At 33.9% G+C, this 13399-nt stretch overlaps 1 protein-coding gene across 2 annotated transcripts in view; it reads right to left on the bottom strand.

The window, feature by feature from the left end:
- Positions 1-13399, bottom strand: part of LOC145291985 (intraflagellar transport protein 88 homolog) — a 129913-nt gene that overhangs the window by 80666 nt on the left and 35848 nt on the right. For both annotated transcript variants that reach the window (XM_080137943.1, XM_080137942.1), the window contains exons 12-15: positions 10535-10621; positions 10220-10319; positions 9038-9124; positions 6034-6103 (exon numbers count right to left, since the gene is read on the bottom strand). In XM_080137943.1, coding sequence (XP_079994069.1) covers positions 6034-6103; positions 9038-9124; positions 10220-10319; positions 10535-10621 — 344 coding nt within the window. The remainder of the gene's footprint in view (positions 1-6033; positions 6104-9037; positions 9125-10219; positions 10320-10534; positions 10622-13399) is intronic.

A 13399-nucleotide genomic window follows, 5' to 3' on the forward strand; every position in this document is an offset into this window, starting at 1 on the left:
GACAGGCATCAACCTTGAATGACCTAGATAGAATGTACCGGAAATTAAGGAATGACACGGGAATTGTGGGTAGGCTTCTGGTTGATGACCACATGGGGAGAGTTGGTCTAGGCAGCAGATGAAGCAGACAGGAATTTGGGTCCCTCCCGACAACCAGGGTCCAAGATGTTAGGGTTGTCCTTGAATAAAAGATTGAAGCTTCAAATCCCATCTTGTTGTTCATTGATGAATCTGTCTGCAGCAGTACCACTCCTCCGCAAGATGGCAGACCAGCGACCAGAAGATGTCATCCGCTGGCCAAGGCATTATATTGTTGTGCATACACATTTCGGAAACCTTCCAAGGCAAAAGAAACTGTAAGAACACACACACACACACACACACACACACACACACACACACACATATAACAGTGAACTGTACGTAAGAGCATACATACCCACACACGTATATGTAAGAGCAATGATGAACGTAGCAGAAAACGTAAAAGCAAACGATTAGAAACAGAAACGTTTAGCAGTAATAAATAAATAAGAAATACGCACACAAACACTTTTTAACAATACAATATAACACAAAATTTGCTTAAATAGCATCTTTTTTTACTTTATTTACTTGTAGTTAACATTTAGATAATTGTACTTGTGTTGGGATTTATCTCATTTAGGGTGCACTGCAAGAAGCTTCAACCTATCTCACATAATATTAGTATGCATCACTCCTAGTCATAGTCAAGTGACTATCTATTTATGATTCCATCAACAAAGACCTAATACTTGTCAGCCAACAAGATTTGCATTCAGTATGAAAAAAGTTTGATTGGAATTTATTGAAGAGAATGAACCTAAATTTATCACCTGGCTTTCAGTGAATTTATTTTAGTTCCAATGTTTTTGCTTTCACACAATGTGAGTTTGTCTAGCAGAGGTGAGCAATGTTTAAACAGCCCATGAGCCATTATCTTGCTTCCATTGTTTAATAATTGCTGGACAACTTATACATACTCTGTTTTCTCACTGTGTCATTACCACCATAGTTACTGAACTTAAAACAATAGAAAATGAGGAGAAAAAATTAGAAAAAGACAATTGCAGCTGCACTCTCTATTTTTCTTCCATTTTAAAAAATTGACATTCGGTATTTGATATCTTTATTCTACATGTTTGTTGAGACTGGAAAACATCAAACTGTGCAACAGTTGTTGTGATACACACATCAGCTGTTTTTTCCAAGCAATTTTGCAATGTGTCATCACTCCAAAATTTTTACAATGTTACAATTAGGGCTATGACAATAACATATTCTTTTCATTGTTTTGACTCTCTAGTATATATCCGACACAGTTAATCAACCAAGAACCACATTACTATATAAAAGCATATAAGATATCAATGGATACACATTTGAGAGTCAAAACAATGAAAAGAATATGCTGTTGTCATAGCTCTAGTCATTATCAAGCAACTAAAAATAAAAAAAGTTGGAATTTTCAACTTGGAACCAACAAGCTTTGAAAAGTGAGAGAGGTTACATTGTACAAGGTGATAATGCTAAATGACACAATTTTATTTATTAAATTCTTTTTAAAACAAAAAAGATGTAAAAAATTATAACTTTCTATACGTAACATTGCCTGTAATCTTTTTACTTTCATCTTTGTTTTGTTCTTGTCTTTCTTTTTAATTATGCTGTTTTTCTTTCTTTTGTTTTTGTCAAATTCGTTTTTTATAGCATTTTTCGATTTAAATTTATTTGTTTTGGTCATTAAGTTGTTGTGCTAAATAAACCTATAACTAATTTTGTTTATAAAATTATTGGATTTAAAGATTTCAAAATTAAATTCTTTTAATACATGAGAATTTGCTAAGAATTTTAAAGTCAGGAACTAGTTTTTAAGTGATAGTTTAAATATTTCCTAATGCTTTTCAAATTTTGAAGGGTCACAAAATTCTCCCCCCCCCCCAACTGATGATCACAATGGCAGACTTGCTTACAAAAATAAAACAAAATGAATTCTGGTGTATTTAACTTTGTAATTAAATACTTTTTTTAAATAGGATTTAAAAAGCTTGCTTTATTTCATTTTTATTTCAATTTCGATAATTATACATTGAATTTTTTTTTATTATTAACCAATTATATATTGAAAGAAAAAAATAGAATAAAACAAATCTTAAAATCCCATTTAAAAAATAATTTAATTCTAAATTAAAGTTGTCTCATATACAATTTATCATTCATAGTTATTTACTTAATGGATTCCTGCATGCTTTCCTTCTCCATTTAATAGCCACGTTAGTCATCCCTCATAATTAGTGAAAACATCGTCTAACATTTCATGTTAGTGGATTTTCTTGTTCTCTAACAACATCTAAATATTAAAACTGGTTTACATTTGTTGTTTGTACCATTTCTTAATACATCTGATATTAAGTAGATTCTTAATACTTCTGATTCACCTTGATATCACCTTTTTAATTCTCATTGTAAAATTTTTGCACTTATCATTTCAAACAATGCTATACTCTCTTGCATACTAAACAATAATAAAAAAAAACATACGAGGAGCGTTTAATAAGTAATGCCCCTGGTTCACTTCTAGTTGTCGTATTTAGCTGAAATTTTGCATGTGCAATGGTATCTATCTATAGAGGTTAGGTAACAAATTACAGATCTGAACTAATTAGGATTGCTGATTTAAAGATGTTTGAGCTGCATCACATGTGAAATGGAGCCTGTTGAGTGTTACACAGTGATCTGGTTTTTGTATTTGAAAGGATGCACAGCGCAGAAGACTTTTGATGAAATGAAACAACCTATGATAATGATGCCTCATCACATGACCTTCTAAAATGCTAGATGGTGAATTCAAACATGGCCGTAAATATTCACCATTAAAATACTTGTAGAACAGGCAAAGGGATGCAACGTTTCGTCGATGGGACAGAGGCTGAAGCTTAGATGCCAGTTCATGGCCTATCAGATTTGCAACTCTCTTTTGAACTCTGTCAAGGAGCGAGAGACTAGTAGCCGATGCACCAGCCCAAATATGACAGCAATACTCCATACATGGGCGAACGGTTGCCTTATAGAGGTACAGGATACTTTCGGGTGTTAGTAGTTTTCTAGCACGGTAGAGAGAGCCTACCTTCCTCGCAGCGTCCCTGGCAATGCTCTCAATGTAATTGTTCCAACTCATGTTTCCTGTGAACGTTAGGCCAAGGAGCTTGAAAGACATACTCTCAGATAAAGAGTCATTGGCCATTGCTATAGATGGTAGAGAAGGTTTCTTGTAATTATTGAATGAAACTAGTTTAGTCTTGGCGGCATTGAACGCGACCATCTATTTTTGTCCCCATTCCACTACAGATTGGAGGTCATCCTCTAGTGTTTCTGCCATTTCTTTAGATACGTGTTCATTTGTTTTCCTGTCATGCCTGTTATAGAGTTTGATGTCATCAGCATATATACCCATCTCAGAGGCAATTTTGTCGGGGAGGTCATTTATGAATATCAGGAACAGCAGAGGTCCAAGGATAGAACCCTGGGGCACTCCCGCATTTATATCATATTGTTTAGATGTACGACCGTCGAGGACAACCTGGATTTTTCTCTTCTCTAAGAAGGATTTAATTATGTTAAGTATTCTAGCAGTGATACCGTATGATATAATTTTCCTGAGGAGACCCTCATGCCATACCCTGTCAAAAGCCTTAGATATATCTAGAGCTACCGCTCTGCCCTCCCCCGCTTTGTCCAGTGAATGGTATATACGTTCAGAGATTACAGTTAGGATGTCTGCTGTGGAACGGGCTTGTCTAAATCCATATTGTTGGTCAGTCAGAAGTTTAGCATCTGTAAGGTGATGGACTAGAGCATTGTTAATTAAGGTCTCAAATATTTTGGCAAAAAGTGGGAGGAGGCTAATGGGGGGATAATTTATTGGGTCAGTTCTTTCGCCAGAATTCTTGAATACTGGTACCACAGAAGCAGTTTTCCAACAGCCCGGAAAGCATATTAGGAAAGAGTTCTTTTATAATATTGTTAATGTCAAAGAGAGTTGTTGACAATATGCTGCCTTGGGGCACTCCTTTTTCTTGATTTTGTGGGTCTGATAACGTCGAGTCTATGCGAACTTGGAAAGATCTGTCTGTTAGGAAGATTTTTATGAATTCAGGTAGTTTACCTCTTAGTCCAATGTTATGGAGATCTTTTCATGATACCGTGTTTCCAGGTAGTTTCGTATGCTTTCTCAAGATTGAAAAAAAACAGATGTTACATGTTCCTTATTAATAAAAGCTTCTGTGATGTAATTTACCAGGTTAGTGATGCAGTCTATATATCCTCGATTTTTTTGGTATCCACATTGAGTTTTTAAAATTATTTTGATGTTATCTAAATACCATATGAGATGGTAGTTGATCATTCTTTCAAACATTTTGCATAGGCAACTTGTAAGAGCTATTCGTCTGTAGTTTTCTGGGTTTGATGTATCTTCTCCCAATTTGGGTATCGGTATTATTGTTGCTTGTTTCCATGAACTTGGGAAATCTTTTGTTTCCCATATTTCATTATAAATTTTGAGAAGGAGTTTTAATGATGCGGGCAGAATTTCTTTAAGGAAGCTGGAATGCACTTCATTTGGTCCTACAGCCGAGTTGTGGAATTTTTCTATGGCGGCTTCTAGTTCATTAAAGTTTATTTTGTACTTTTCTTTATGTTTCTTAAGTATTTGAAATTGTCTATTGTAGTGCTTTGATGATGAATTTTCGGCAAAGGTTTTAGCTAGTGTGTTGGTAATATCTTTTTTATCGGTTATTTTCTGTTTATTAGTAAGGAGGTGTTTGATTGGATTTGGATTATATTTTCCAGATATTTTCTTAATCATTTTTCAGACGATTTTGGATTTAGTGGTGATGTTGATCTTGTTGACAAATTGTTGCCAGCAGGTTCTTTTGGATTCTTTAATTGTTTTTTGAGTTTTAGCTCTTTGGTGTTTGTATTCTATTAAGTTGTTTGTTGTGGGTTGTTTTTAAAATTTTCTTAAGGCTGCCTTTCTCTGTCTAATGGCCGTTTTACATTCTGGATTGAACCATGGAATTTTTGGGTATGCATTTTTCGGCTATTGTTATGAGTACTTCTGTGAATTCTTCCATTGTTTGGATTTGGTGTTCTGTTAATTTTAGTGAACAAAGTTCTTTGAATTTGGTTCAGTTGGCTTTGTTTGTGTTCCATCTGGGTATGTGGCTTTGGATGGAGTTATTGTAATTGATTATAATAGGGTAGTGATCACTTCCACATGGTTCTTCGCAAGTGCTTCATGCATAATCCAAGAAGCTTGATGGATCACACATGGTAAGATCAATGGCACTAGTTGATCCATTTGTTGGATTTAAGTATGTAGGATTTTTTTGATTGAGGAAGCATAAATCATTTTTGTTAATTATTTGTTCAATTATATTTCCTTTTACATCCCCATAGCATACTGTGGCAGTTAAAGTCTTCTAGGAGGATGAAGGGTGAAGGTAGTTTTAAATTTTCTACTTTTCATTTATTGGTTCATGAGTGGGGGGGGGAGGTATATTGAGCAGATTGTGATTGTTTTGTGACTTGAGTTGTAATTGCTTGGAGATTTGTTTTGACAGAGAAATTGCTTTGAGGTATGTTATTCCTTACAAGAATTGGGGTGCCTCCATCCAACAACATCATAACAATAGGCATTGCGTTGCCTCAGATAATGTATAGGAACATCCAAGCGATTTTTCAAGGCTCGTTCATGTGATTATGATGGATTTAATGTCTCATATAAATCATGCAATATCGGGACTGAAGGTGCCTAATGTTTCGACTGAGGTAGGTTGAAAAATGAAACAGTGTGGTAGAGTTAACAGCAGGTTCTGCAACTTTTGACAATCTGGAAATTGTTTCTTAAGAATTGTTTCATGCTGAATTATCATTCAATAAAAAAAAAATGTAAATTAAAATAATTTCTTTTCATAAAATTTCCAATAAATACAAAGCAATTATATTTACCTGCAGGATTATAGCGGTCAGACGTAATTGCCATATCGGCATATCTTTCAGCTTGTTGCAGATCACGTTCCTAAAATAAAGAAAACTAGTTTTATTCTATATGAATAGCAATTGTAAAAGTGGCAGCTTGCAAGTAGCATGAAACTGCAACACTTCTTATGTTCATGTATGTATAATTTATTTATATTTGTATAATATACTTTATAATCAACTAGCCGGTGGGCTGTGGTGGCTTTGCCTAGTCTTAAAATACGCTTAAATATGATATTTTAATTTGCCCAGATTTCTTATATATTATTATAGAGTTGTGATTTCAAAAGGAAAATAAAAAATATTTGGGTGCCATCAGCTAGAATCGAAACCAAAAGCAAAACAAAGCATTCAAAGCTGATGATGTACCATTGTACCAATGTGGCACGCATATGAACTGATTAAAAATAAAGATGAATGTACAAAATGTATAACGATTTTTTCTGTTGTGACCCCTTTTTGACCCCTTAAAAACAATTTTAACCAGCTAAAGATCTATAAAAGATCGGTTCATAAAAAATCCAATTATTTGAGGCACCTAGTGCCATTCTATTCCTTTTAGTTTTGGAAGAGATAGAGTTTGAAAATATGGAGACAGATATAGTGAGTTTTATAAATTAGATTATACACACAATTCTTTTCTAAAATTAAAAATAACTCCATGTCCACAAAAAACACCAGACCGAGCAGTGCTAATGCGGAATGTAATAGAGTCAATGAGAGAGAGAGAGAGAATTCATATAGGAAAGTGATATGTAGAAGCAATGATGAAAACACTAAGGGTTTTTAATTCATTTCCTCATGGATGTTTGGCATGAATGCAGACTCCCACCCCTTATCTTTGGATCTCCCTTAGTCCAAATGAACATATTTATCAAAGTAATCTAGTTAATATAGTTTCACAATGGATATGGTGATGGAGGCAGAAGGTTTATCTCCAAAACCCTAGGCAGAATTCATGACACATTTACTTTTTATAGATGTCCAACATGGCGCACATTCCAAAATATTATTGTACCCTGTCAGGCATTACCTCCTTCTTTCTTAGAAGGATGAGTTTATTACCTGCCTGTGCCATGAGGCTCTTTCATTTGTGAGAGAATGCCAGTGGGTCTATATAGATCTTGTTGTTCCCATCCAGTGACCCTTTTTAGAGATATAAATTTTCCTCTCATTAAAAACACATTGTATTGCAAATATTCACTTCTTTCTATAAGTGAATGTTTATTGTAGAGTGAAAGAAGCAACGATACCAAGTAAAAAGTATCAAAATCACATTGTTATTCACAGAATCAAGTTGTGAAGAACATCCATAGTACCTGTTAAACGGGTTTCTATAACAAAGATTTTTTAAATTTTCTTTTGTTTCGTTTTCACCCAATTGTGCTAAGTGTCACAGATCTTTTTCAACTCTTTCATACAATCTCATTTCATCACATTAAGTAGATCTTTATAGATGCATTGTGTTCTCTTGTAGTTGCTTATGTCTTGTATGGTCACCCCACTGAACCTTGTTCTGGCATCTACAAAAGAAGATCGTTCATGATTTCATTCTGTTTTTTTTTATACCAGTCTGTTTACTAGTTTAAAATTTGTACATTTTTGCAACACAAAATTAAATTAAGAGAACATAATTAAATCCTTCTTAGATAAGAGAAAAATCCAGGTTGTCCTCGACGGTTGTACATCTAAACAATATGATATAAATGCGGGAGTGCCTCAGAGGTCTATCCTTGGACCTCTATTGTTCCTGATGTTTATAAATGACCTCCCCGACAAAATTGCCTCTGAGATGGGTATATATGCTGATGACATCAAACTCTATAACAGGCATGACAGGAAAACAAATGAACACGTATCTAAAGAAATGGCAGAAACACTAGAGGATGACCTCCAATCTGTAGTGGAATGGGGACAAAAATGGATGGTCACATTCAATGCCGCCAAGACTAAATTGGTTTCTTTCAATAATTACAAGAAACCTTCTCTGCCACCAATAGCAATGGCCAATGACTCTTTATCTGAGAGTACATCCTTCAAACTCCTTGGCCTAACGTTCACAGGAAACATGAGTTGGAACAATTACATTGAAAGCAATGCCAGGGCCGTTGTGAAGAAGGTAGGCTCTCTCTACCATACTAGAAAACTACTAACACTCGAAAGTATTTTGTACCTCTATAAGGCCACCATTCGCCCATGTATGGAGTATTGCTGTCATATTTGGGCTGGTGCATCTGCTACTAGTCTCTCGCTCCTAGACAAGGTTCAAAAGAGAGTCGCAAATCTGATAGGCCCTGAACTGGCATCTAAGCTTCAGCCTCTGTCCCATCGATGAAACGTTGCATCCCTCTGCCTGTTCTACAAGTATTTTAATGGTGAATGCTCACGCGAACTGCAGACACTTGTACCCCCACAACGTAGACACCCTCGACAAACCTGACAAGCAGCTAAATCCCACCCCCACACAGTAGAGATCCCTAGATGTATAAGATCTTTCTACTCCAGTAGTTTCTTCCCCAGAACAGCTAGACTCTGGAATTCCATTCCAGGTCCCTGCTTCCCCAACTGTACTGACATGCAGAAGTTCAAATGTAATGTGAACCGACATCTTGCTGCCCAAATCTCTACATAGTACTCCAGTAGTTGTTGCCCCTGATAGTAGCCCCCTACACCAAAGTGGCAATTTGCCTTGTTTGGAGTGAAAATGTAAAAACAAAAAAGAATTAAAATCCACTAGAACCTACAGATTTCAAAAATATTTCATTAATTTAAAACTTTAAAACAAAAAATCAATTATGAATTTTAAAATTTTCATATCAAAAAGTACATTTGATGTTGAGTATTTTCTTTGTTAAAATAAATTTGCTAAGCTTAATCAAATTTTTTATATAAATATGATTATTTAAAAACAAATATACTTTTAAAGGAAAGTAATTTTGAAATGGATTTAAATTAACTAAATGTAAAAACTTACCAAGAAATAAAGAAACGACAAATTTGTTGCGGCAATACTGGCAAATTTGGAATCCTTCTTCTCAAATGACTTCAACGTTTCAACAGCCTCAAGAGAAAGAAGAAGAAATATGATATAATTATATGAAATAATCTTTTTATGTCAGTAATAAATTGTATTAAATTGAATCAAAATAAACTAAAAGTGGCAGCTGTGGTAGTCAAAGAATTATATTTAAGGAACAAATAAATAATAATATTGTGTACCATGCTCAAAGTAAACTACAACACATCAAAAGTGTGCACGCGTATGAAGCAGGGGGAAATCAGGTGTAGCTTGGGTTAATTTAAAAAAAAAAAATTTTTTATTACATTTTCACCCCAAACAAGGCACGTTGCCACTTTGATGTAGGGGACCACTATCAGGGACATAAGCTACAGGGTTACTAATTTCACAAAGCCTAAGCTTTTAAATGATGTAGTGCCTTGGCAGACAAAATATGATTGATTATCCCACACATACCCTCCTGCTCATACTTAATGCTTATCAAATGAGTAAAATTGTAACATTCTTCCTAGAAAATATTTATACACATTAAAGTAATACTATATACTTAAAGTCTTTTCATCTGAGTGTGAGAGTAAAAACTCCTACCATTTACTTCCTGTATGTATGACCAATATAACAAAAAAGGATTATATCAAACAGAACTAAATATCAAGATCAAAGAAATCAAATCAAATTAAACTTTTTCTTTTTTAACAACACAGAGCAATGTTTGGCAGTAATCACTAGGGCTGTGACAATAGAATATTCTTTTCATTCTTTTGACTCTCAAGTATATATCCGACACAGTCAATTAATTGAGACCCACATTACTTTATATAAAAACATATAAGATATTAACGGATATATACTCAAGAGTTAAAACAATGAAAAGAATATGCTGTTTTCACAGCCTTAGTAATCACTAATGAAAAGATTTATGTATATGAATTTCATTACTGAAGTTATCAAGCATGCACATAGAGATTAAAGGCTGACTTTATTTATAAGATCATTTAATAAGAGAATAAGAACAACTAAATTTTAGAAAAATTGCCAGTATTCAATGTATAAAAAAATGTTTGTTCTTAAGTAATGGATTTAAATCTAGATTTTTTTGTACCAAATAATAAGAAAAAAGAAAGTCTGCTTTCTCACCTGTCGGAAATCTTTTGTTTTTAAAAACATGATAGCTTTGTCAATTTCCAGATCATTTGCTAAATCCTTGTATGCAGAACGCTTAACCACATCAACACACCTTGAAAAAAAAAAATCATTCATAATTATATAAAGAAAAGCATGAAGCAATGAAAAGAAAGAAACATAAAATCATGATTACTTACAAACAAAATTATATTTAAAAAAAAAAAAAAGAAATGTTAACAATGAAAAGAAAAAGAAAAAAATTCCTTAAAGATAATTTCATTTTTTTTTTTTCAATGCTAATGAAAAGATCAAAGATTAATTACTCACCAATCATATCCAGCCGCAAAAGAATTTTCAATGTGAGGAGAAATGATTTTGGCTGCAGTTTTTATACATTTTTCAGCTTCATATTTTCTAAAAAACAACAAAAATCCCACAATGTAATACAAAGTAAGATTTAAAATCAAAACAATTCAATACATGATCTTTTTTTTTTAAGTTAATTTTTTATCTATCAAATAACCCGAAGACATATTCTTGTTTTGCTTTCTTTTCCTTTTTTTTCTTTTATAAGTGCTGGAATACTGTCCTTGAGTTCCTTCATAATGTTCTTCAGCTTCCCTACTTTTGTCCCATAATTTCTAATGAGTCTGCAGCTGATGGTCTTCAGCCATCCCTGCACTACAGGGACAACAAGGAATAGTTTTATTTGAGACAATTCCTTTCTGCAAAGATTCAACTGAATTTGGAATAATGTTTTGTTTTGTGCTTCAGATTTTCATAGTTTCTCCTTTTAAAATTTAGCGACCATTTTTCTTACAGTGTTCAGCAGCAGAAGAGATCTGGTTCAGCTCCGTTAGGGATGTATTGTATGGGACAAATTTATTGTATGGGACAAATTTCTGGAGAGTAATATTAACAGTTTTTATTGGTAGCTCTCATAGTTTGCACTTTTGCAAGTTCAGGTATTTCTTCCAGACCCATTCTCTGGACCTCCTCAATGATTTTATATAGCTCTTCTTCCAAGGCCAATTGGTAATCTTCCAGTTCGAGCAGTTTCTGAGGTAGTGGTGCATGCAAAGGTGTTGGTAAGATTCTACTCACTGGTAGTCACAAGGAAGAACCAAGTTTCAGTGAGAGGCTGTTTTGGATTTTTTCATTGCTACCTGCTGGTAGTAAGAGATTTGTAGGGTAGTCATTTAACAAAGGAGATCCTGATGTTAAAGTGGATCCCTGTTGAGGTGTCATGGGCACAGACAGTTTGTATGGATCAACAGGCAGGTGGGGGTATAATTCTGTTATATATATTTCCATCTGGGAAACCAGCGATCTTAGTCAGAAAACTGGTGTATTCTTTTTCATTTTCTCAATCAGGATTTGATTTGCTGTTTTGCTCCACTTTTCAAACTTTAAGCAGTAGTAGCAAAGCAGCAACATCTTCTTTTGAGCAACAGTCCATGGCCAGGATTTTAAGCTTCATATTTTTTTTTTTTTTGGGGGGGGGGTCTAAAAATGGAGATAGAGGGCCAGAACTTCTGTTATCAAATACTGGTAGCTGACCCTGGTTGACCTCTGTCATGGCTGATGTGCCACTTCAAGAGACAAGGAGGTTTACACCATTGTTTGCCCCTTCCCAACTGGTGTATAAATAGGTTGAGGGGGCATTTTTATTCTGGGTGTTGGTCAGCCATTATGTATTTTTCTTCTCCATATTTTTATATGATTCCTCATGGTCAACAACTTTTTATTTTTTTATCAACCGTTGCCCTCTTTTAATAAAAACTCCTTCTCTCCGTTCGCAACTCGGGAGACGTACAGGAAACCTTGAGGAGAGACACCGTTTTTTTAAACATTGGTCAGAGTTTACATCCAATGAAAACTATCCTATTTCAGGATCTCTGACAAACCTTTATACAAAGAGAGACTGAAGACATTTGAAGATTGTGTCTAGTTCTCAAGTTCTCTCCAGTATTAACAGGTAAATGAACACTGAGATTATTTGCATAAGACTGACAGAATTAGCATAAGCAGATAATGACAATATACACAAGAGCTTGCTCTGTGTAATAATATAAAACTTCACATGAGTAACAGAGCCAACAAAGACAAATACTAGTTCTACAGTAATAAAAAAAATAATCAAAATAAATCCACAGAAAGATTTGAACTCAGCATAGTTGATTCCATAAGTTGCAATGATATCCATTTATTCAATCATGCACACCATCACTGAAAACGTGCAAATAGCATAAAATAAGCTGTTGAACTTCATAAAAAATAAACCATTAAAAAACTTTGGTAAACATTACGGTTAGCAACAAAAATTAGTTTAAATGAAATACAGTTAAGTAATTTAAGTTAAGTAAACTCATGAGCTATTTGTGTTGAGAATAAACAAAACTGTACTTATGCAAATTAGTGGTTGCATTATCATCAGCATATTCCAGACAGGTTATGTAAACCATCAGGAGATGCCGAAACATTTAGAAAATGAAATCGCAACGGCCAATAATTGGCATTGGCAAATAGCTGTTTATTAAGTGAAAATACAGAATAGTTACAAAGCTCCTCATCCTATGTTAAGAATAGCTTTCTAAATAATGTTATTATTTCAGCAGAGTCTGCAAACTGTACAAGTAATTTTTTTGCATCAATGAATGTTTTTAATTATGATTGTTTTTTCTAAATTTTTAACTATTTTCTTAGCATTTGAAATGTTGTCCATCGTTTTTGTTTAAAAAAAAATACAAAAATAAAAATATTTCTGTGTGGCACGTTCTTAAAAATTAGCCAGTGTTTTGCAAAAACAAAAAAAAACACAAAGTTTTCATTTGGCACGTTCTGACAGTTTGCTTGCCTGAAATATGCCAATGATAATATGGTCCCTATTCAGTATAAGTGCATAATATTTAATACGTTGTAAGAGTGCTTCTTCAAAATAAGAACTAAAATTGAAAGACACAAAATTTAATTTCCATTAAAAAGCACTGTTATCTATTTAATTTTTTGTCAATTTTAGCTGAAAGCAATATTATCTACTTGTCATACCACAATTAGTAACATATTACATTATTACATAAAACATGTACTTTGATGATTTCACGATTCATTAATCCAGTAGTAGCTTCTGGTGGGGCCTCTCGATGCCATACTAGTGGGTAATTGTTACGGCTTTATCTTATCATTAGCTAC

Source organism: Euprymna scolopes, chromosome 13 (genome assembly GCF_053919585.1).
Source record: "Euprymna scolopes isolate OS-2025 chromosome 13, ASM5391958v1, whole genome shotgun sequence".
Lineage (NCBI taxonomy): Eukaryota > Metazoa > Mollusca > Cephalopoda > Sepiida > Sepiolidae > Euprymna > Euprymna scolopes.